The sequence below is a fragment of the Papilio xuthus genome, unplaced genomic scaffold (assembly GCF_000836235.2).
Source record: "Papilio xuthus unplaced genomic scaffold, Pxut_1.1 DF827570.1, whole genome shotgun sequence".
NCBI classification, from domain to species: Eukaryota; Metazoa; Arthropoda; class Insecta; order Lepidoptera; family Papilionidae; genus Papilio; species Papilio xuthus.
In genome coordinates this window covers 2,067,108-2,092,547 of record NW_013531079.1, presented here as the reverse complement: position 1 = coordinate 2,092,547, position 25,440 = coordinate 2,067,108, and the positions used below count along the sequence as shown (strand labels likewise).

The 25,440-nt window shown below is 35.8% G+C and overlaps 2 protein-coding genes and 1 long non-coding RNA gene across 3 annotated transcripts in view; 1 reads left to right on the top strand and 2 right to left on the bottom strand.

The window, feature by feature from the left end:
* Positions 1-176: 176 nt before the first annotated feature.
* Positions 177-19,457, bottom strand: glu (structural maintenance of chromosomes 4-like protein gluon). The gene is made up of 24 exons (XM_013313309.1): positions 19,042-19,457; positions 18,408-18,599; positions 12,758-12,934; positions 12,118-12,222; positions 11,499-11,686; positions 10,865-11,005; positions 10,210-10,378; positions 9,667-9,779; positions 9,283-9,495; positions 8,951-9,073; positions 8,290-8,407; positions 7,667-7,869; positions 6,936-7,120; positions 6,458-6,587; positions 5,988-6,129; positions 5,245-5,373; positions 4,646-4,803; positions 4,214-4,352; positions 3,723-3,902; positions 3,090-3,272; positions 2,518-2,647; positions 2,098-2,215; positions 1,242-1,425; positions 177-819 (listed from the first exon to the last, which is right to left on the bottom strand). The coding sequence occupies exons 1-24, from the start codon at positions 19,333-19,335 to the stop codon at positions 658-660; spliced, it is 3,876 nt and encodes a 1,291-aa protein (XP_013168763.1). The 5' UTR covers positions 19,336-19,457; the 3' UTR covers positions 177-657.
* LOC106118633 (uncharacterized) lies at positions 15,441-16,749 on the top strand. Its single transcript, XR_001227927.1, has 3 exons — positions 15,441-15,455; positions 15,595-15,670; positions 16,532-16,749. It is a non-coding gene; the product is annotated as an uncharacterized LOC106118633 (long non-coding RNA).
* Positions 19,458-20,082: 625 nt separating the features above from the next.
* The window catches only part of Apoltp (Apolipoprotein lipid transfer particle), a 40,050-nt gene continuing 34,692 nt past the window's right edge, over positions 20,083-25,440 (bottom strand). The window contains exons 60-69 of the mRNA XM_013313287.1: positions 25,094-25,250; positions 24,446-24,687; positions 23,882-24,006; positions 23,431-23,625; positions 22,990-23,111; positions 22,416-22,564; positions 21,851-21,962; positions 21,438-21,569; positions 20,918-21,087; positions 20,083-20,251 (exon numbers count right to left, since the gene is read on the bottom strand). Coding sequence (XP_013168741.1) covers positions 20,165-20,251; positions 20,918-21,087; positions 21,438-21,569; positions 21,851-21,962; positions 22,416-22,564; positions 22,990-23,111; positions 23,431-23,625; positions 23,882-24,006; positions 24,446-24,687; positions 25,094-25,250 — 1,491 coding nt within the window. The 3' untranslated portion in view covers positions 20,083-20,164. The remainder of the gene's footprint in view (positions 20,252-20,917; positions 21,088-21,437; positions 21,570-21,850; positions 21,963-22,415; positions 22,565-22,989; positions 23,112-23,430; positions 23,626-23,881; positions 24,007-24,445; positions 24,688-25,093; positions 25,251-25,440) is intronic.

The following is a 25,440-nucleotide window of genomic DNA, read 5'->3' as shown; positions in this document are numbered from 1 at the left end:
GTTTTTATTCATTAATAACAATTATAAAATCACAGAATGGACAATGCTTATCATATTACAGTTTTACTGTGGATTGGAATTCGCCAAAATAGCGATATTACCGCTGTCATAGACCACATTCGCTGATGTATTGTCTTCATTTAATCAAGAGAGGACACACAGAATGACGCTATTCCCTAATTTATGTTCCACATCCGGCAAATCCACTTTCCTTTCTCATCTTTTCCTTGTACTAAAAGGGTGGGAAGGGGAAGAGACTAAAATTACTAATCAGACTGTCCTTACAATAAATTGGCAGCGGACAAGCTGACACATTCCTGCCAAAGAAGTTTCGGGCTCTACCACTCTTCACATATTATCATCCCGCTTATTTTCATTGAAGAAAAAACAGAGACAACTAAGTTTTAATACAAGTGGAGAATCCTCGGTAAATAAAAACATTGCCACATACAATGCAATGCATTTTCCGTACATAAAAAAGTCGATTGTGTACTTCGTCAGTTTATAATCGGTATAGGAACCTTAACATTTGACAATACGTTAACTCCGAATGATTAGATGAATTTACAATTTAAAAATTGATTTAGGGCAATTATAGAATAACGAAGTTCACAATTGATAGGTAACTTACATTATAAGATCATGTTACAAGTAAAGTTATGCGGCGGCGTCCCCGACCGGCAGATCCGGCACTTTATTCTCTATGGTGACGGATTTTGTGCAGTCCTCAGTCTTGTAAATGCCGACCAGACGATTTGATGCCTCAAACATATTGTATCGTAAAGATATTATAATGAACTGAGCGTTTCTCGTTCGTTCCTGAAATCAAAATACTTTGGGTTTTTATTGACGAAACATTTCTATAAAAACATGCTATCTTTGTTTCTTCCAACAGAATGACAAGGGAAACATGATATACAGCTCTTTCGATTTTGTGAACTAAAAGAGAAATCTACACTTTGTGACTTCTTAAGTAGCACTTAAACATTTCCGCGTACACTTATTAGGATGTAAGCATTATAACAAAAAATTTGGGATTTCCCAAGACATTTGGAAAACACAACCTGTTTATTAAAAACTGAATTTTATGATTATTATTTTTTGTAATTTTTGTATGTCTGCGTTTGTTCAGGGTAATCTTCGAAACGGCTGGACAAATTATAACGAGGCTTTGACTGTAAGGTAGCTTATGAGTGACTTAGTTTTTTCTTTAAATTCCAAGTTGACAAAGTCGCGAATACCTTAATATAATTAGCAACAATGGAGACATTCTTAAAGTCAAGCGCTGCATCGATCTCGTCCATGACGTATAGAGGTGTGGGGCGGTAGTAATGTAGCGCAAACACCAGAGCCAGTGAAGACAGGGTCTTCTCGCCACCGGACAGATTAGATATGTTCTTCCACGATTTACTCGGAGGACGGACACTGAAATAAAAAAAAAAACGAATCATCAAATCATCTCTCTACTCATCTTCCTTCTGGATACCTTTTAACGTCCAAATAGTAGCATTTATAAGATTATTCAAAAAATATTATTAAGTCTTTTTATTAATAATTGAATCACATGTTGATAAGCATTCCCGAACAAATAAAAAAAAATTATTACTAGTTATTTCATTACTATTTCACACGATCCATACTTGGTTCGGTCTTCCCCTACCTTTGTAACTATTAATGAAAAAACTTTATATACTAAAATATATTACAGAAGTTCATTTTATAAATCATATTATAAATGGGAATGTTTGAATGGATGGATGTTTGTTTGAAGATATCTCCAGAACAACTGTATGGTTTCCGCTGAGACTTGGTATAGATATAAAACATAGTCAGGAAGAACACATAGGCTTTTAATTATTTTTTTCACCGCTCGGACGGAGTCAGGGGTGACAGCTAATCTTACTAATATTATAAATGCGAATGTTTGAATGGATGGATGTTTGTTTAAAGGTATCTCTGAAACGGCTGAATGGATCTTGATGAAATTGGGCACATATGTAGATCATAGTCTGGAAGAACACATAGACTACTAATTAAGTTATATAATGTTGCCGGAGTCGCGGGCGACAGCTAGTAATATAATTAAAATAATCTCACCTGAATATAATTCCTTCAGTAAAAGGATCCAATGAATCCACAAGTTCTAATTCTGCGTCACCGCCCAGTGTTATCATTTGGTACATTTCCTTTAGTTTTGTTGTTATTGTTGTAAAACCTGAAATTATATGTTTTTGAATAACTTATAATGAAGATTACCTCCTTTTATAACCGACTTATTATAAATATAAAAAAATACACCTGGATATCTTGTAGGACTATTTTCTAGTAAATTTTTGAGCATTTATCCTTAATAAAGAATAAAGCGTTGTGTGTAACAAAAAACTCAAAAACTACTGAACGGAGTTCATAAACTCTAACTATTAAAAAGCTTCATTTTTCCTGAACAACAGTCTATACTTCATATTGTTTAAAAAACCACTTGTATGAAGTCGGGACAGATCATTAGTGACAACATACCGCAAAGAAAATCTGTAGTTCGTTTCTTCCTCAGCTGATCGTACAGGGCACGCATTTCGTTCCTCTTTGTAGTAATTTCATCCAACTCCGCCGCCCTTTTCAAATATAAATCCTCTTTGGTCTTATAGTCCTGGAAAAATTAAATTAAAAAATATATAAATATAAAGTTTAAACCTATTTACATTAAACATTATTTACATAAGAATAACTTTCGTACGTGACTCCGTCTGTTAAATATAACTAAAAATATAATATAGCTAAAAATTAAAAAAAATATATTTGTAGAACAAACTTCCATCCATCCATTTAAACTTTCGGATTTATCTATTAGTATAAAGTAAGATAATTATGTATAACCCTGTTTCTGTAGTAAAAAATATTTTGACGCGATTTCATAGTACATCACGAACCTGTTCCTTAGTTCTTTGTAATAAAAATAAACTTATAGTATAGAAGTTTTCAAATATCTTGACGAGTCAGAATACAATGTTGGGTGTAGTGGGACATAAAGGGACACGGAGGGAAGGCACTGCGCAGCTGAAGTTAATCCGCCAAGTTATTTTGTTACTGACTTGTATAGCCTGTATATTAGGCTTGGCATCTCCCAGCCTGGTCTTCTGCGCCTTGAGCCTGTTGCGCAGCTCGTCCACTGAGCACTCCTCCAGCTCGGTGGGGTCGTGGCGCACGAGGGGTTCGGGCCGCTCGATGCCCGGCACGCCCTCTACACACGGATCTTCTAGCTTTATTGCTGAGAGCTGTAGTACGAAAACTTAAATTATTATAATATTTAAATTGATAGCTTATATTTTAGCGGAGATTACAGTAAGGATTTTTTTTTGTTTTGATAAATACGGATTTGTTTGTTAATTTTGAAACTAATGTTTGCTTAAGCACATTATTTTACATAGGTTACGAATTATTTGTAAACTAGCTGACGTCCGCGACTCTGGCCGTACATTAAAAAAAACTTAAGAGTTAACCTATGGGGTCTTCCAGACTCTCCTACATCTATACCAAATTTCAGTGAAATCCGTTGAGCCGTGTCAGAGATACCTTCAAACAAACATCCATCTAAACATTCACATTTATAATATTAGTAAGAAGTAAGATACTTTTCTCTTTTTAAAAAATAAAGTTGAAATAATTAAATATAGATGCAAGAAAAGTTTACTCTAGAATTCCAAATGAAATATTGAATAATTTACCTCTTTCTCCCACAAAGGTATTTTACTTGCAGCATCTTCTAAGGACTTTTCCATTTTGTTGACATTATTCTGAGCGTCCAATCTTTCTCCCTTCAGTTTGTTCTCCTTCTCTTGCAATGATGCTATCTCTTTCTTTATACCAGAAAATTCTCCCGAACCTTCGTTGATTTCTTCTGTTATCTGTTGATGTAAAATTCGAATAAGAAAAAGTTTATATGAAAATATTACATATTTGGGTAATAGAGAAAACAATAATTGGACAGGACATTTTAAAATGTAAATTTCTCATATTATTATAAATAGCCGTGAGTTTCCACCGTAATATGCACGAAAACATATTTGCGTCTCTGTTTTTTCAGAGAATAAGGAGGATGCCAATATGTTTTTACTTTTTTGCATATAATCAACATTGGAGGAACTGTAGATGCTTTGCAAATCTTTTAGTTTTTCGATGGAAATCTACGGTAATTAAACTTAGTAAAATGAAATACCTCATCTAATTTTTGCTGTAATTCTTTATTTTCCACAGTAAGTGTTCTCTTCTGTTCATTTAACCTCGTTATATTACGTTCCGTTTCCTCCAAATCTGCTTGCATTTGACTTATTTTGTCTTTTGACTTTTTAGCATTTCTGAAACAAACACGATTTAATCCTTAATTAAATTAATGTATTATAATTATTAAGTATATTTCTTCGTAAAATTGTTGTATAAATTCATATCTACATTTAGGGAGCCACTTAGTACTTAACATTATAGATGCGAAAGTTTGAATGGAGTCTTGTTACCAGTGGTAACTTCCAACGTTACTCCAGTACAGCTGAATAGATCAGGATGTAAGTTTAATGTACTGTTTTTTAATTCCACTTGAACAAGTTCAGGGGCGACAACTGATATAATTATAAATATTGAAACAAAAATGAACCTTATGCTAGCATTAATAGCGACTTTCAGCTTGGATATTTCAGCACCGATTTTATTTATCTTCTTGCTTAAGTCGTCGACTATACTCTGCAAGTTCTTCACCTTGTTGCCCGCTACTGATGCTATTTGTGCGTCTACACCATGCACCTCCTTTTCCACCTATGGAAAGAGCATAAAGATAAAAGTGGAATTCCACTGCGGTAAAGTATAATAAATCTGTTTTATCAATGACGTGGTACAATATTTCGCCAGTAGAAAACTACAGTAATAAAAGTACTTAAGAATATTGTCCAAATTTGCTAAATAAACAAGTTTTTTTTAGTAAATATAACCGTGGAAACAAATGTCGTCCCTTTCTTTCGCTTTTAAATAACAGAGACAATAAATGATGATATTTGTATTGTTTCTTGTCTGTCAGTATGTATATAGTCAAAGCTAGATAAGCGAGAGTCCAAGGGATCGCGATATTTTCCTTGCTTATACAGATTTTTCTCTAAGCCAAGATCCTCGCTTATGGACGTCGTCCATCGAGATTTATAGAAGTTCCCGGCTCTTCATTGTGGGCTGTATATAGTATGAAAATATTACAAAATATCTTACTTCTCCCGCATCAATCTTGGCTTTTTCCATTTTCTCCTTAGCCTCATTGAGAACAGTCTCCAGTCTCTCTTTCTCTCTCTGGTCCACTCTACTCGCAACCGCTTTGCGTTCTTGCTCTTTTATTTGTCTCTGGAATACAAAAATCACATGAGTTTCCTCTAAAAAAGCATTAGTTTAAATACTTATTATATTGTCTGTTGTATAAATACATGTTTTTCTACATGTTTGTTGGCAGTGGAACCGCGTAATTTATCTTTAAATAACACATTTTCTTGAAAAAACATTTATTTTAAAATTTGAAACCTTCAAGAAAGTGTTATTTAAGATATTCAAAAGCTACTGTAATAGACAAACAAGTTTTACATCATTATATATGCTGGTAAGAATAAAGCATACTAAATTATAATAGCTCACTAGCGCCCCTTATCAACGCCAAAAGTTTCACAAGATTCATTCCGTACAGAAATACAGTACAGCTGTCATATCATATTTTGTTTTCTATGACATTTTCTATATTCAAAATAGGTACTATTAAGCGATCAGTCATTGTGCAGGTGTACTGGAGCAGCACTAGCCTTGTTAAAATGTCAACGTGTATCCCCCTCACTATTCATTCTGATACTTGACTTTGTAACGAAAGCACATCATTCGCGCGCAAATGATTCTAACTAATATCTAAAAGTACACAACTGTGGTAGGTCAGAGCAGGTTTCCCACAGGCTCAGATGTATGACAATATGTACCTTTAAAAAAGGTATTTGTTCCTTCAAGCTGTTGACCTCAATACGCAATTTGTTCAGCGTCGTCTTGCCACCTTCAGTTGTTCTCTGCAATGATATTATATTCTCTTCTAGCACGACTTGTTCTTCTCTTAGATTGGATAATCTGGAATTATATAGCATATTATAATGAATATAAGCTTTCTAATCTATTCGTATTAAAATAAATTAGAGTGTCTGTATGTAATATAGAAAAAAAAACACATTTCGTAAACGTAATATATTTGCGTTGCTGATAAGGAAAAGTCTTTTTTTTAATTTATCTGTATGTCTGTGTCTGCAAGTACGCGATTTGACGGGATTTGACGGTAAGTAGGCTAATACTTAGGTTACTTTAATTCTGCGCTGATGAAGTCGCGGGCAACAGGTAATTATTCAATAATAATTTGAAATGTCAGTAGTATGGTAAGTTTAATAATTAAGACCAGTATAACCTGTCCTCCAGAGCAATCAGTCTGTTTTCATTCTGCTGCAGCACTTGCGGGTCTTGCTCGCTGGTGTCCTGCTGTACGGAGCTGGACATGCGCCCGCGCATCGCCGATCGACCTCCGCCAGACATCGTACCTGTAATAATACATATAATTACAATGTATTTCAAATATTTTTGGGTTTCGAATGATGGAACACCAATATTTCTACCTAATTGTCACTACAATATATAGACCGACAAGGACATCTAACTTGGTAGATAAATTAAGATTGCTCACTAGCGCCCTCCTGGCAATGACCAAAAAAATCACTATGTCCTTGTGTATTGTAATCGTCAAGGAATGTTTTTTATTTTATAATATGTCCTATGCCCACGTAGGTTTAACCATATCTTTGGCGAGAGCTAACCGCGATAGCAGCGCCTCTTATCGGGCCAAAATTTGCAATTATAATTAGTGAGATATATCGTCAGTGCAAACTCACCTGCAATTTCAATAACATCTCCTTTGAGAGTGACAACTCTGTACCGTACTTGTCCGTACGCGATGCGCGTCGCCTGCTCCAAGTTGTTGGCGACCAGAGTATCACGTAGCGCGAAATAGAAGGCGGGCAACACGCGCTCGTCACGTACTTGGATGAGATCGAACAGACGTGGCGCGTTCTCCGGACTGAAATTAAAAAGGCTATAAGTTTTTTTTTACAGGATAAAGTGTGACAAACGATAAAGGCTACTTAACCGCTGCATACAAGCGCTATAGCGTTGGTAATATTAACAACACTAAAGTGCCCTGATCGAACCTAGTCAAACTTTACATATTTTAAAGATTACATTACAGTACACGGCTTTGCTTATTTACTAGGCTAGGCTTATTACAGTTTATAACTTATTAAAGGTGACAATTAAGAAAGACATTAATTAATAAGTTTTAAAAATGATATTATGCAATTTTTGTAACTCATTCAGAGATTATTGATTGACCATTATTTTATAATACGCAACAAACAAGCAAGCAGCAACTGCGGGAATTCGCCGAAATAGCGAAGCGCCAGTTTTCCATAGAAATCCGTAATTGCAGATACGCTGCATACCTTTAATCGAAACATTCAAATGAGATACATATATAATTCAAATATTGTAACTTGTCATGATATTGTCATGAATAACTTCTATCTCTTTCTATTCTTATCGCAGCACACGCGACATCTATACTTACTAGGTGACCCGTCTCTCGTAATGCTGTATGAGATGTTGTTGTTTATCCAACGCTATGAATGTAGCTCGTCCTATGTCATTATTCCTTAAGAACTCAACACAACTCTGTGCAGTTTCCACTGTGTCCACAACAATGTTGTCGAGAGCACCGCAACATGTTGATATGGCGATGTCGTATTTCAAATCAATACCGCCCAAATCACCCTTAAAATAAACATATAAGTAATTATTGTGCTCTTATAAAAATACTTAAAAATATAAATAAATGACCTTTTTCTTTAAAATTATTTTATTCCATCAAACAAGAAGTCACAAAACATGAATATGATTCTAAAATCATAAATCTTCTTTTAATACGATTATTATTGGTTTAGGCAACGCATATGCAATTGCGTATGTCTATGGGCAACGGTCACTTCGCTACTTCAGCGATTTCAAGTGGCCGCTCGCTCGTTTGCCACCTTAAATGATATATAATATTATAAATGCAAATGTTTGGATGTATGGATGGAAAAACTAAAAGAATGTCGCTGAAATTTAGCATAGATGTAGAACATAGTATGTCGACGAAGCCGCGTGTAAAGGTTAAGCTACATAGCGAATAAGGATTTTTATAACACTCACCAGTCTACCAAATATCCCGGGTAATCTGCCGCTCCTCTTTTCATTCATCAGAGAGTCTAAAACTCTTCCCTTGGATCTATTCGCGTTCATCGCCTGACGAGATTCTTCTAATTGTGCTCTTAAATTATATATAGAAAAAACATTTAGTAAAATAAAACCAATAACATGAAGTTCTACAAAGTTGTAGCGCCAAATATGTAACGAAGGCGAGTTAAGGAAAGCGGAGGTGGATGCGGAGGTAAATAGTCTAGACTCTGCGGACACAGATATTAACGGAGGCGGAGGTGTAAAACAAAATAAGGATTTAAAAATAGCAATCTTTATATGTCTTTCTTAACTTCTACCTCTTACCTCTAATACAACGCCGTATAAAATACGGAGGTGGATATGGAGGTAAGATTCAAAACAGAAGTTTCGCATTTGTGTTACAACCCTACTTTGGACTACAGTTTTAACAAATTTAAACATACATATCGTAGTCTATCTTATTGGAGAGAATGAAAGAGATGACTATATAAGTGTAAGCGATTAAAGCTAGGTTATCTGGAATAGTGGATATAGCAGCATTCACTTCGCCATTTCGGCGAATCAGGTTACCGCTTAATCCTTTGCCACCTTATGGTAGAAAAAAGTAAAATTCCAGCTCTATGGTAAGAATTACCTTAAAGATCTTGCTTCCCGTGAAATTTGCGTATCTTCTTTCTTTAAATCTTCAAATTTTTGCTTAGCATCACGTAATTTTCTTTCATTATCAGGCACTGACGTAGTTAAATCATTTAGTGATCTGAAACATAGTTATTTAATGGACCTACGACTTTTTATATACTAGGATTATGCATAGTTGCCTATGTGTTTTTCCCGACTAGGTTCTACATGTATGCCAAACTTCAGCAGGATCCGTTCAGCCGTTCTGAAGATATCTTCAAACATCCATCCATCTTAACATTCGTATTTATAGTAGTTAGATTGTTATTTACGTAATGATGTACTTACGCTTCCTTTTCTTGAACATCTTGTACGGCTTTCTCGTAAGCATCTTTCATTCGTTGTAATTTCTCATTTTCCTTTTCTTCTGTACTCAAATATATTTTTAATGCGGATTCAGCAAGCTTGTAATTATTTGTAGATTCGTCGACGATTTTCTTAAGACCGATGAGCTTCGCTTGCAATCTATCTTTGATTTCTTGAAATTCTCGCGTCTTTTCTCTGAAATAATGTTAATAGAACTATTTATTCGAGCGACTCCGTCCTTCAAGAAGGACTGATTTCAAAAATTCGTTCGCCATTAAAATGCAATATTCTTCTCGAGTAACATAGGTCCTATTTAATATGGCTTTAAGATAATTTAAAAAAAAAAGTCGCTTAAAAGTAATTTACCTGACTCCAGCCATTTCTTGTCCTAACTCTTCATCAGCCAGTCTTTTATTCTCTGTGTGTCTTTCAAGCAAACCTTCACAATCTTCTATTTCTTTTTTATTTTTTTCTGGAATCTGTTACAGTAAATCGTCATCACATATATCATCAGCTGACTATATGTCCCCAGTGAGGGGCTCGGAGCCTACCCTAAGTTGAGGGTGACTAGGTCATAGTCAACCATGCTGGCCCAGTGAGGGTTCACACATATCTTTGAATTTCATCTCAGATATATGCAGGTTGTACCACGATGTTTTCCTTCACCGTAAGAACATCGGATAAACGTACATATGTAAATCGACAATTGAAAAACACATTGGTACATGGCGGGATTCGAACCCAGGACCTGCAGATTACAAGTCAAGAGTTGAAACCCCTGAGCCAGCGGCGCTCTTACAATAAATACCTTTATATAATTAGAGACATTACATGCCATAAGTTAGGAGAAGATTAGAAAAGTCGAGGACTCGCAAATTTAAAAATAATTAAACAAAAATCTGTACTAACCAATTCTAATTCAATAAGCTTCCCCTTTTCAGTCTCCAGCAGTTGTTCTAGATTTTTCTTCTTCTTGTTAGCCTGTGTGAGGTCAGCCTGCACCGACACTGTCCTCTTCTTGTGAATCTGCAGTTTCTCTGTCAATTCGTCCTTTTTAGTCTGCATCGTGTTGTATTTTCTGTTGACAATTGATACTTCGGTTATTCACACAACTAAAGGTGGGTTTCTGACACCAAAATCCCGCTTTAAAACATATTATTATCTCTGTTTTACCAAAGATAATGATAGGGATGACTATATGTTTTATACAGAAATTATGCTCTCAGAAAGCAACGGTGAGAGAAGTAAGGATTCACACAGACCGAGGCGACGAGATCATATTGCTATCGCAAATATGAGCTTTAGCCAATTGAAATATGGTTTAATTTTACTTTTGTACGTGTTACGCTTGTTGCTTGATAAAAAAAACTTGCAAAGTAAAATTAAACTTTATTTCAATTGTGTAAAGCTCAATTTTATTTGCGATAATAATTAGCTCTGCTTTCCGTTCCGATCTAACTAAACGGATCGTTACAGTTATTTGTAACTGTGTGTTTCATTGTAAAAAATATATGTATCGTTTTTTTACAACATTAGGTAACAAATTGGAATAAATGATACTCACTGCATGCCAGTTTGATAGATTTCCGACTTTTCCTTCAGTAAACTTTGCGCTTGTATCAACTTGCCATCTATAGCGGCCAAATTCTCTTTCAATTCATCCAGATCCTTATTCTTGGATTCAATTATTTTATTAGTTTCATGTCTGAAAAAGATGATAATAATAATTAGTTATAAAAAAATATATAAAGTTCAATAACAATGACAGTTTGAAGAAATAAAAAAATAAGTTTTTCTCAAGTCCTTGTTTTTTTAAGTAGATTTAGAGATTTAGACCTCACTTCTTGTAAAGTAAATGCGAATGTTTAGATGGATGGATGTTTATGTGAAGGTATCTCCGTGACGGCTGAACTGATCTTGGATAAAATTTAGCATACATATAGAACATAATCTAGAAGAACTCATTGGAATAAATTATGTTTTTTTTTAATCACCGGCGAACGGAGTCGCGGGCGACTGCTAGTTTTCTATAAATGAAATAACTTTATTCCTCAAAATCAAGCCATGAGAATATAAGTACATTATTACGAAAAAGTACAGCTAATTTTTATAAAATAAGTCGCATAAAAGCATATAAATTATGTGATTACCCGCAGCGAATTCGTCAGTAAATTACCAAAAGTGGCAAAAAGACTTACATATATTTCTGCAGCAACATATTCCTCGTCCGATGCACCGTATTGGTCAATATCATTTGTTCTACAGCTTCTCTCATTGGCTGTTCCAACTTCAATTTCTCAGCTTCAACCAATCGTACTCTGTTCAACTTCTCTTTTCTCATCTCGCTGTATTCTTCAACTTTCACCGACAGCTGTTCTATTGGTTCCTGTACAATACAAGTAGCACCAGATTTAAAATTCAAGGTCACAATGTATAAGTCTTTGTAAAAAGTTAGACTTTTAGCCTGTAACAGATTCGTGTGGAATTAAAAAAACTGTTAATTAGTAGCCTATGTATTCTTGCAGACTATATTTTACATCCATGCCATTTTCAGCGAGATTCGTTAAGGTGTTCTGATGATACCTTCTAACAAACATCCATCCATCCAAACATTCACATTTATAATATTAGTAAGATCAAGTAAGATAGCATGTATCAAATATCTTGTCGGCTGGAACATTGCACGAGTAACTAGGCAGAACACAATATTAGATGTAGTGTGGGTTAAAGGCATGCGAAGGAAAGGCACTGCAGAGTACAGTTCAAGGTCAGCCGCCAAAAAACTTACTACAATTTAAACAATCCAATATTACTTGCCTTATACCGGGAGGTGCCTATGATGTCTTCTAAATACTCCAGCATACCAGACTCGTGTTCCGAATGACCCTTTGGCTTCATCATTGCGATCTGCTCCACTTCGCCCTGAACAAGTTAACAATGTTCTAATTATACATATGTGAGACTAAGGGTAGCTAAATCAAAAGGAAAACTCACTTACATTCACTTACTTCATCCAACCGGTACCGACTAGATTCGAGCCCATCGTGCCCTTCTTTAGGGAGAATGGGATTCGCTAGTCGGTGCCGACTTGATGTGTAAGTTGAATAGCGTTTGTATTTAGTTATAATATATTTAAGATTATTAAGGGTTGCTTATAAGCTGCTTTACGAATATCCCGCTCGTCAGGTGCAATACCACGATTACAAACAAGGCAGACGTCAAATGGAAGTAATTCCACGTACATCCGGACTAGTGTATTTTTAACCATTACTAAGTAGAATCCTTTGACGCGAATGACGTGCGTTCGTTACAAAGTTTAGTGTCAGAATGATTAGAGAGAGGACACAAACGTCATTTTAGTAAGGCTTTAGTTATTTTCTTCCTAACAGTATGTATGTGCCGGAAGCCAACTCCTTGACATCTTCCCCTTCCCACTTAGAAAATGTGTATGTCATACCTGTAATATTAAAAATCGATTATGATCCAAATCGATTCCATGCGAACGCAACATTTTAGCGACTTCTTTAAACTGAACCCTGCGGCCATTAAGAGTATAGTACGAAGAGTTGTCTTTGAATGCTGTACGAGACACGACTATTTCACTGTTGGGCACCACTGTGAAGTCTTCACCTTCCTGCAACAGATAAAATATATAATAAAGTAAAATATTTTTATAACTTAAAGCTTTACGACCTCCTTGGTCAATATCAGCCTGTATAAATTAATGTACCTGTGTGTGTAATTAAAAAGGTATGTAATGTATAGTAAATATTTTCTCCCTATCATTGCCTTTGAAGAAAAGGAGACAAAAAACTTTTCTGTACATTTACCACAATTAAAATTATGTTATTTAAATTTACAAAAAAACATTATTTCAGAATACTTTTAAAATTAATAATCTATTTTAATTTTACGAGCAAAATATTCGCATCAATAAATTTATTTAACAAATTAAACTGACATGTTATTTACTTATTACTGTATTGTACACAATTTAACGCCTTTCCTGTCGTAATAATTGGTAATTGAAAAATATCAAACTATTAATATATCGAACACTTGAGTTTGAAAATCATTGAATAAAAATTAAAGGTTAGAAATTTCAAAATGAAATTATTTATTGTTATATTACGTAAGTGAAATTTAACTAAATAATATAATTTAATAAGTTTTTAGGATATTACTAAACAACAGGCTTCCGGCAAGATAACCGACTATCTGGTCAAAGTTGGACCTAGCATCGTGGCGATCTTTGGTTGAGGCTTGATGGTCGCCTCGTGATTTTTTTTTACTAAAATATTAGCTGATTTTTGATAATTTACTAATATTTCTTGTACCATTCCAACTAAGCTCTATGCTAGGTCATGGTTTACGACAGCAGTCCATTGACGGGATTCGAACCCCCGACCTCATGATTGGAAACCCGTACTCTTAACCATTAGGCTATTGACGTTTCTAATTTTGATTCAACAAACATATCGTAATCATTAAATATTTACTGTTAAGTTCCAGTGGTTTTATTTTCCTACTAGATGTTGCCCACGACTCCGTCCGCGCGGAATTAAAAAAAAAATAGTAGCCTATGTGTTCTTCCAGACTATGTTCTATATGTATGCCAAATTTCATATAGATCCGTTCAGCCGTTCTGGAGATAGCTTCAAACATCCAGCCATCCAAACAATCGCATTTATAATACTAGTAAGACATTATCTAATTTATTTTCCTATATGGTATCCAACGCCAAAGTGAACTAAACAGAGGAAACGTCAAATTGCGTACCATATTCGCCTTTTGCTTTTAATCCACAGTTTCGATCGGTATAACCTTTGCGGCGCCGTGGACAAAAGCGCCAGACTTTGAATGCAGTTGCCGACCGGGCAAGCCAGTGTGTTCCAGCAATCTGCTGACGTACGATGGGGTTTGCAATATGATATGTGCAAGCAAATTCCTCAAACAAAAACTGTTTGTGCTTCACGAAGGAAAATGTAAACTGGACTATAAACTTTATACAAGGCAATAAAATAAAAAATGCAATGTTTTGTTTCATTTTATCTCCCTGTCCTTATTCTACTATAGGGTTGGCAAAACAAGCTTCTCTTTCGAAATCGATCTATAATTTATCGTTACACTATACTTATTTTCCTAACTGAACAGTGGTAGAGCCAGCTTTAACATCTTCGCACTAACAGGCCCTGCTCGCCCAGTAAAATACCACGACCACACAGAAGACAGGCGTCAAGTGGAAGCAATTCCGCGTTTTATTACGCGGAGGCCTTATTTAGTCCTCTTTCCCTTCCCACCTTATCCTACCGCTTGGACGGAATCGCAAGCGACAGCTATTCTGTTATATTTCACGCGATGTATCCATATTCTAGGCCTATTCCTATCGATGTACCCCTTTATATCAATAAGATCTCTTTCTTACTATGAAAAAAAATCTTAATAATAAAAAAGCAAAATGAATCACCTCGAGACTAACGTTCAATAATTAGGCTAAAATTAGTATAAAATTAGTTAATATACAATTAGTTCTAGAACGAAACGTGTCTAATACTATTATTTTTAATAGTTGGCCAATACATCATGTGATTTATGTAAAAAAAATGTATGGGGAAACAAAAATAAGAATTATTTTTGTCGAAATTATATAATTTTCAAATACAATTCAATCAACTCGATCTCTTAAGAATTAAATAAAAAAAACGTATGAAATTTTAAGTCGTAGATCTTAATAGAGAGAATAGTTATAATTGCGATTGGTCTGTTGAAGTATTTCCCAAAGTGGGCGATAACGCCCCCTTGTGGGCGCTGCAGGAGACCCAGAAAGAAAATGGAAGCGTTGTGTAGACGCCTGGGGTGCCTCTTAGACAACGACTGCATGAACTCTCGACTCTCAACAACAATAATTAATTAATTTAATTTGAAGTTATAGTGGTTTTTAAATATGTGAAAATATGGGGGCGCTAAAATAATATTTATTCTCAAAGTGGGCAGTAGACAAAATAAGTTTGAGAACCACTGGTCTATTGCATTAATAATTCAAACTGCTGAACAATGAAAATCTAATAATCAATTTAAAAGAAACACTAATAAGGCGTTGACAACTATTATTACAAAATATGATTCGAGGTAACAACTCTATATTGATTACACAGGTAACTATTAAATAGGTAATATTACAGTAACGAGGAAAATAAATTTCCTGTTTTCTCAATAAAACGTAACTTTACAAAACTATAATATGTTGTTTGTTATAATAACCGCGAAAAACACAAGATAAGAATTTTCTTTCAGTTATAAAAAGGCGGTTATTCATAGATTTTTTTCAGCAACAAATTCAAATTCAAGATGAAATTGTGTTTATTAATTCGTAAGTTATTATATTTCAATGTATTATTATTATTTATTTTATATCATAAGGTGGTAAAAGAGCAAGTGGCCATCTGGAATCGCTAAAGTAGCGAAGCGACCTTTGCTTATAGACATATGCAATTGCATATGCTTTGCCTAACTCTAATCGAATATTTTCAATTCTCATGCAACCCCTCATTCAGATAATGCACTTCCATTTCTCATACTTATAAGAAAAAGGGTGGGAAGGGAAAGAGATCTAAAATTGGGCCTCCGGTATTACACTCGTCAGACTGTACGCAGAATTGCTTCTACTTCGCGCCTGTCTTCTGTGTGGTCGTGGTATTGCACCGGGCGAGCCGGGCCAATTCGTGTGAAGAGGTTAAAGCGGGCCCTACCACTGTTAAACTACTAATAGTTTTTTATAAAGTGAATAAAAAATCCATATTTTCTGGCTATCCTCTTAGCGTGATATTTATTTTATATCTTACATTATACATAAGAGATTTGTCATCGAAAATATTGAATTTATCAAGGTTTTGGCTGAAAATATTTCTCTGCAAATGTTTAGATGGATGAATGGAGGTTTGTTAGAAGGTATCTCCCGAACAGCTTAGCGGATCCCGATGATATTTGGAATATATACAAAACATAGTATGGAAGACCACGGGACTACTTATTAAGTTATTTTTTAATTCAGCGTAGACAAAGTCGCGGGCGAAATCTATTAATAGTAAATGTAGAAGTCTCCATTACGATAATATAAATAAATTATCGAATTTAATTTCAAGTATACAAAAACGTAGTTCTTAGCCCTAGACAAATTACAAATGGACCGCATTCGCGATTTGCCAGTAACATAAATAATGTATGATTTCAGTGGCAGTTCTTATTGTCGCGGCAGAAAGTAGATGGACAACACCGCCCAGAGGTTTCACATGCATGTGTGCACCAGGTCCTCCCGTGTGTGCCAGTAACTATCACACGTACAGCGGCGTATGCAACATGAATTGCGCACAAAATTGGATACGTCAGAAGCTTTACGTCTTGTACGACGGACCGTGCCTTTTAACAAATCATTAAAACGGAAAATTTGTTGAACAATGCATATGCATTATATGAAAAATGATTGCAAAAGTTCTAGAAAAATCTATATTCCCTAACTCCATGTAATCAATTTCGATGTTTACTTTTCAAAATTCATCATATCAAATTTAATAAATTTTTAAACACAAATCATTGAAGTTTATTTGTTTCATTAACATACATTATCTTGTACCAAGTTTGTACATACGGACATTTCTACATCTAATTTAAAAATTAAATTATTCAAACTTTCGTGAGACATTATACTAAACTGATATATAAACACGGTTAAACACTCACGTATATTCGTCCGGTGGCGGCACCGAAACTTGAACAACTACACCACCAACGCTTTGGTATCAACATCGTCGACGACGCCGGCGCAACCCGCGCCCCCCGCCCCCTCAAGACGCGCCCTAAGAGCGCAGGCGCGCAATGAGCGACAGGCCGCGTCCGCGAAATAATACCAGTACCACTCATCCTGATGAAGGGCCCCCGATGGGCTCGAAACTAGTCGGTGCCGCCACCGGACGAATATACGTGAGTGTTTAGCCGTGTTTATATATCAGTCTAACTTGAAAACTGTAAATTTTTTGTTTAATAATTTTTTGAACATAATACCCTTTTCCTTATGAACGCCTTAGAGGTAATAAATTTAAATTCAAATCAAATACTCAGGTCTATTATTATAGTTTTTTTTTTAGTTTTAAATATTAATCAAATTTCTATGTCAAGGCAATAAAAAAAAATCAATTTAAGCCGCATATTTTCAAACTCGCAAGAATCAAAACCTACACTGAAACACATACTTAAAACATATTGTTATCTCTGTTTTGTCAAAGATAGTAAGAGGAATGTCTAATGTTTTATACAGAGATTTTGTCTCAGAAACCCATGGTTAATACAATACATACTGTGATTTGCTGTTTCACGGAGAATGAAGACTGTTTGATGAAGACTAAGCGATGTTAAATTCATTGCTTACATCTGATCAGTCAAAGTTGTGATTAATTTATTCATTAATTTCAATTGCAATGATCGATAATGCAAAATGGGCAACTGCGAAACACCACTTAGACTGCATGTGTTGTCCTGGACCAACAGTCTATGCTAGTAATCTACATATATACCCCAGTATATGCAACATGAAATGCGCGCAACATTGGGTCTAACAAACACTGTATGTTGTGATTAATTGTGAGTGTATAGATAAAAAATAAATAAAACATATAAAGAAATGCTATGAAAAAATCTACGATAATTTTATTCTGTATAATATCATTAATTGGAGAAATTTATTTACTATTAAATTCTAAATTCAAGACTTTGTAATTAAAGGAACAAAAGCCTTATTTTAAAAAACATTTTTTATTTAATGCATTTTAAAGACAAACTCACTAACTAAAAGTAGTGCAAAAAATTGTGTGTATATAAAATTTGAATACAATCAGATTTCTTGGTCATTGTATTAGGGTTCTATTTCAACTAAAATATTGAGAACTAACAAAACAACTAATACATAAAATAACACCCCAATCAATGTAATGAGATTGAATGTGGATGGCTACAAAGGTAAAGAAAGTATGGATGGATTGTGTGAAAGGGGGTAGTTTCAAATATGACAGCTGATAGAGATGTATGGAGGAGTAGTATATATTGTGATGACTTACCCCATCAATAATTTGACAGAAATGTACCGCAACACTAGCACTTGTTATATTGGAGAACTTATTTGATGAATGTATCAGTACTGAAATCTTCTTAGAACGAATCTTTGTGGCTCGGTAACCAAAAACAAAGAGCATAGAGTCGATCACATTACTCTTACCACTTCCATTTGGGCCAATTATTGCAGTGAAACTCTAAAAAAACATTGGTTATAAATAACAGAAAAACACATCAGATTATTAAAACAAAACAAGTATCGGAAAGAGACTAGGGTCTACAATTAACACATATTTATGAAGAAAAAGCTTTTTGAATGGAAAATATAGTTTATTTTTAATCCAATCATATATTTACATAAAGAAGTCTGTGCTACCGATAGTCTTCTGTTAAATAGCCTTGTATACATTTATTATACAAAGTAGAATGCCATAGAAAGGGTGCGATATACTCAAATAAGTCTATCTTCACTCCTCATCCTGTTCTTATTAAAATATAGTGAAAAGGAAAAGAAGACTTATGTAGTTTTTTGAGGTGCAAAAGCTACGCAGTTATTCTTGGCTGTTTTTTTCATTATTACCACTTTACTTAATACAGTCACTCAATTAATGATTATTATTAAGATAAAAAAAAAATTACCTTGTGGAATGGGCCTAAAATTTGTACTCCCGCGTAACTTTTAAAGTTTTCGTTTACAATACGAGTTATTATTAACCTTGGACCATTAGCATCGAAAGTAAGTGCCGGTTTAGGCGCTGGCGGTATGTAAATGTCTCCAATGCGAACACCGCCTTCTTCATCATCAGAAATGTGATCAATATCTCCATTCACATGACCGTTACTACCGCTTGGTTCACCATTATGATTCGCCGCAGAATTATCATCCACCTCCATGGGTTCTTCTTCACCTCTCTTCTTTTTCGTTTTTTGCATTTTTGACTTATCCTAGTATGTAAATATTTGATAAAACTTATAAGACGCTATATTTTGTTTAGTACGATTTTAAACGAAAAAACGACAACGGACAAGCTATTCTGACAGTGACAGCTGACAGCCGATACCATAACCAATGCCACAGACGCTACAGGCTGTCATGTCAAATTGAACCATAGATACAGTATCATGCTATCAAGCACAGGAACACGGAATACCGTAAAATGGATCGTATCTGTATGGTCTCCCCTAGTTTCGCTAAAAATATGTAAAGATATTTTACCAAAACAAAGTCGTATTCTTCTTCCTGCACTGGCAACACTCACATTTTAGGGGAAACAACTTTTAAATGTATATTTAAAAGTTGAAATTGTGTTTCATTTAATGTTCAGTTTCGACATAGTCGTCGAATCAGTTGTGTAAAAGGTAATTGTTTAGAAATATAAAATCCAATAAATATAATTGTTTTAATAAAAACAGTACCGTGGGTTTAAACCAAAATATTATCTCTATTCTGTCAAAGGGATAACGATATGTTTTATACAGTAATTTCTGGCTCAGATACCAACGCTTAAATATGTTATTATGTGTATTCTGTTTTCACATAAACAATAAAGGGGATAAATATATATTTTTGTATGGTGGCCCCACTTTCACTCTAGTGACTTTGCCGTCCAATCTAGCCGTCTTACTTTTTTGAAATGTGAACCTGTTACCTAGGAGGGTATAAATAAAAATATATGAAAATTGTGTAAAAAATACTTTATTATTACAATAATCAAACTACTAGAATTGAAACTAGGATATTTACAGGGCGTGTTTGTGCGCGTCATCTGAACGATGGCAGGTTTGGTGGATCCATGGCGAGGTCTATCAGCTCGTCGATGTCCTCCGTGTTCCAGAACGATAACTCCAACTGACATACAAATGACGAGAATGTTATTATTGGCTTCCACTGATGTGAAATCTTGTCGTACAATGTATTCGCAGGAAACTCAACATCAAATATGTTGTGTAACGTGCGACGTATTGAAATATTAAGTATTACTCCTGTTGGGCCGATCGGCCGTTCAATCGGCCATATGGGAAATTTGACTCCATACAATCAGAAATTATTTCTATTTGGCCGATTGATCGGTAGGTCGATCGGCCAGCTGAAATACATTTTTTATTAGGTTGTTTGAGTGCATAGCACCAAAATACAAATTTCCCTTGAGCCCACGTGGGAACACCCGAATCTTGGCATATTGTTTATTAATATTTTGGCGACATGGTGTTGTGTTGATTGGTTTGTTAGTTTTTTAAAACGTTGGTACACTGGATCCAGCCGTATACCAATGTGTTTTTCGATTTTTGATGTACATACATAATAAAATTTTAACGACGTTTTTACGGTGAAAGAAACCATCGTGATACAACATGCACATATCTGAGAAGAAATTCAAAGATATATGTGAAATCAACCCGTACTGGGATAGCGTGGTAATAAGCTCTAACTTAAGTTGGGCTCTGGGCCCCACAATGGAGACGTATAGCGAGCTGTTGATTACGGACATTGGTTTTTATATCAGCAGATACTAACAGGATCTCTATCAGGTCTACAAGGTCTGCAGTGCAGCCTTGCGGCGCGGCACTCGCAGCGCGCGGATGCGCAGGCGCGGCCGGAGCGCGCCACACGCGACCCCACTACAGTAGCGAAGCGACGTGCAGCACCGCGCTCTCCGGATAGCTTAGCACCAGCCCATACTGTGCCTGAATAATATACTATGTTATTAAACGTGTGTAAATCACTGAATCGGTTCATAAGTTCAACTCACAAGAGTTAAACTATTGAACTGTTCAATAACTAAATTAGCAGCTCATGCTTCATTGCGATGTTCTATATGTGAGCCAATGAGCCACGAGCCTGGTGACTCGCAAATCATAAATAATATAAATTAAGTTGAGCTATGAGCCGATTCATAGATCTCTTTCATACATGTAAATCTTTCATATATGTGAGCTGATCTGAAGGTTATCAATCTTGGTTGAGTTACTATGCATAAGAAATCTAAAATATAAATTAAATAGGTTTTTTATTGCATTAGACATTATCATATCACCATTGGTCTCCATAGCAAGTGAGATGCAGACTCCGAGCTTGTCTTTAGGCAATTTGACTTGTTTTCTTAATCCGAAGTCACCGACCAGACGTTCATAGTCTTTGTTGGTGTATGCTAATGTACTGTCCACACCTAAAACATTCAAATAACATTAAAATATCAGCTTGAAACGGTGCTACTAACTGTGGGTTTCTGAGACCAAAAACCCTATTTAAAACATATTGTTATTTCTGTTTTGTCAAATATAAAGACAGGGATGACGATATGTTTATAAAGTAATTAGCAGCCTATGTTCTACATCTATGCCAAATTTCAGAGGGATCCATTCAGACGTTCTACAGACACCTTCTAACAAACATCCATCCATCTAAACATTCGCATTTATAATATTAGTAAGATAAAGAATAACCTACCAAACAAATATTTAGCGACCCTCTTCTTGGACAATGTGAACTCATCGTTCATAAGAATGTGTAAAGTGACGGAGTTCTCCATCAGATTGTGGTATATCGTTGAATAGTCGAGCTGTAAATATAATTATAAAAATTAATCCTCCTATTATTAAACTAAAAAAAAAATAGATCATGTACAAAAGCATTTTATTACTACTTCAAATGTAATTGTAGCATTTGATGAGATGTTAAAAAAACTTAATTAGTAGTCCAATGTGTTTTTCCAGCCTATGTTCTATATTTATGTCAAATTTCAGCGAAATCCTTTGACAAACATCCTTCCATCCATCCCTTTAAACTTTCGAATTTACAATATTAGTAAGAAGTAAGACATCGAAGTCTGTATTTTGTCAATGAGACTAAAAGTGACACCTAATATGTCCAGTTAAACTTGGATAAGCGAGGATCCTTTGAGGTCAACCCTCACTAAGACAGCATTGACTATAGCCTAGTCACTAACTTAGGGTAGGCTCCGAGCTCCTCAGTGGACACGTATGTTTCACTGTGTATTGTCGTGTATACGTACCGACATAGCCGCGGCATCACACCGGTCACAAGGCAGCAAGATGAGTGCGCGTGGAACCGCCGGACGCAATGGGAGTGCGCTGGCGAACCTCAGCGCGGCAAATGCGTCCGCACGACAAGAGCTCTCGTTACGTACTGAGTCCGCTTTATCTGTTCACATATTACATCTCTTGTATACATCCACCCATCTCTATAAATGGATTGGTGGATAGGGGTCACCAAGGGGATGAGGGGAGGGAGGGGAACATCATCATCAGCTCATTATATGGGGAGGGGAACATGATGATTGCATAGAAATAACAGTTTTGAAGTTTCTGACAGTCTGACGAAAATCAAATAGGCACAAAATATTATAGTTTGTAGCCCGTCCATGTCTATGTATAAAGGTCAGTGTATACGTCTATTCAAATATCATGGTGGCTCAAGGTCATCTGCTGACATTGTGTTCTGCGAAATTCCAAACCGACAAGATATTTGAAAACCTCATCAGCATTTTATTAGACATGTTCAAACTAAAAACCGGGTACTTTACCTTAATTAAAAAGTAAATAGAGGTAATATAACAATATATATACCGATGTGGAAGGCATCAAAGTGGCGTGGTACATCAACAGCATCCGCGAATAGTTGGTTGTCAACGTAGAGGGCGCGCGGCTCGCGGTACACCCCACTCCCGCCGTACACAACTACTGCATATCTATACAAATTGTAATATTAGTAAAAATAAGTAGATAAATAGCTACATTAAAACAAAAACTTTCATATGCAGTTGAACTTATGTAAACGAGAGTAAATACTGTTATCCTTCCATTTGTTGTCAATTAACCAAAACGTCTTCAGTGATTTAGCGTTGGTTTCTGAGACCCAAATACCAGTGTTACATCAACCCTGTCATTATCTTTGAAAACAGAAATAACAATATGTTTTGAACGTGGATGTTGGTCTCAGAAACCCACGATTAGAAGTCATATCCAAAGTTAGAGACATATAGACTGTCAATTTTATAATTTACATACCTATTATCAGAGAATCCATTGCCTTGTAATTTACTATCAAATGCCTCTATGAATAGATCAATATTCTTCGCTTTCCGCAGATTTCTGTTGCAGTACTGTGCTTCTATGATGAACACCACATCTGTAGAGTTAGGCGGATGGTCCAACTGCACGAATGATCCTTCCTCTACCACATCGCCTTGGCTTGTCGTACATCTATAGGAAAACATATATAAATAAACTAGCACTCAAGCGCGAATTAAAAAAAAGTAGTCCATGTGTTCTTCCAGGTTATGTACTACATTTATGTCAAATTTTATTGAGATCCATGCAGCCGTTTTGGAGATATCTAGTAACAAACATCGATCCATCCATCCATCTAAAAGTTTGCAACTAAGATGTCAGAATAAAAAATGTACACTAAGGGTGTCCCTTAGTGATCAATGTCTCAGAGTGCAGCAGAAATACTCACTGTACGCAATGGTCGGGTATATGTGTTGGAACGTGTTGCTGTGAGCACAGCTCTAGGTACGCGCTCGCCAGCGCGCACGCGTCCACTCCGCGCACGCATTCCGCGTACAACGGTTGAGCATCGATCTGGAATAAGTATCATATTAAATAAACCCATCACTATTTTTAGACATAATTAGTTAGAATCACTTGACGCGAATGACGTGCATTCGTTACAAAGTCCAGTGTCAGAATGAATAGTGAGGGGACATAAATGTCGACATTTTAGTAAGCCTAGTGTTGCGCCGGTACACCGCAACAGTGTCGGATTTTCTTCCTAACACTATGAAAGTAGAGAGCTTTAGTCTATTATATTTCGGTTCACGTTTATGTTAGAATACCTTCAAAACAACTAGACTAAATAACACTACTGAACCCAGTGTAGTCCACATTAATAGATAAAACAAAAATCAGCGCTGGTATACAACTGGCCAAATGTAAAGACAAACTAGCGCAAGTGAGTCCAAGCTAAGCCTTCGCCACTGTCTAACTGTACTGGCATAATGTAAGCCAGATGTATAATTACCACAGAGAAGCAGGGATGCAACGGCGAGACTTTATTCCTAAAGAACTTGTCGCATTGCGTGTCGTTGTCCTGGGGGCGGACGCGGAGGGCGGGGCCTGCGGGCGAGGGGGCGGGGCGCAGTCGCCAGGCGGTCGCGAGCTGTGTGACGTCAGCACGCAGGGTACCATCCGGTAACTGACGCTCGTCGTACTGCTCGTTGTTGTAGGTGCCGAGTAATCCGCCCAGTGATGCGTAGTGCCAACCTGACAACATTACATTGTAGTAAAGCTGACAAGTTTATTCTTGTTACACATTGTATAGTAAATTGATAATTAGGAAACAAATGTAATATTGGTAACTAATATTGCGTATTTATTGAGGTTAAAAGATTTTGAGACACGTTCCTACGATGATTAGAACGCTTTTATTGTAAACTAGCTGTCGCGCGAGGCACCGTCCCCGCGACTATGTGTTCTTCCATACTATGTTCTACATCTATACCAAATTTCAGCGAGATCAAAGACACCTTCATACAAACATCCATCCATCCATCGATCTAAACATTCACATTTATAATATCAGTAAGATTTCATGGTAAAGTGCTCTGATTGTTTGTTAAAAATATGAAAGATAAAGTTTTTATAGGTTAGACCTTTGAAGACAACTCACCCGAGACTTGCAGCTTGCACGTTCTGAACAACAGATTGCATTGTATCTCAAGTCCGCTCTGCCCTTCTACAATCAGCAGGTCTGTCTGTCTGTGCACTATGAAATCTTCTACTACAGCAGGCAGACTGAGTGGAGTGTCAGGTCCGAGTGATACTTGCTATGAAAGTTTAGTATGATATTAATTTAAATCACCTCAAGGGTCATATTCATTGATCTCTATAATTGGATTGGATATGATAACTTTTGCTTTGCTCCGATTTAAACGCGCCTGTTGATGTTACGTGACAGTTTATTCTATCTAAATGATTAGTTCGAATTCATACCAGCTACAAACTGCAACCAACACC

Coding starts and splice junctions, on each gene's coding strand:
- glu (XM_013313309.1), bottom strand. CDS start 19,335: ATGCAAAAAACGAAAAAGAAGAGAGGTGAAGAAGAACCCATGGAGGTG. Junction 8,408..8,950: donor CGGGAAGCAAGATCTTTAAG/GTAATTCTTACC, acceptor ATATAATTTAAG/AGCACAATTAGAAGAATCTC. Junction 7,121..7,666: donor TACGAGAGACGGGTCACCTA/GTAAGTATAGAT, acceptor TTTTAATTTCAG/TCCGGAGAACGCGCCACGTC.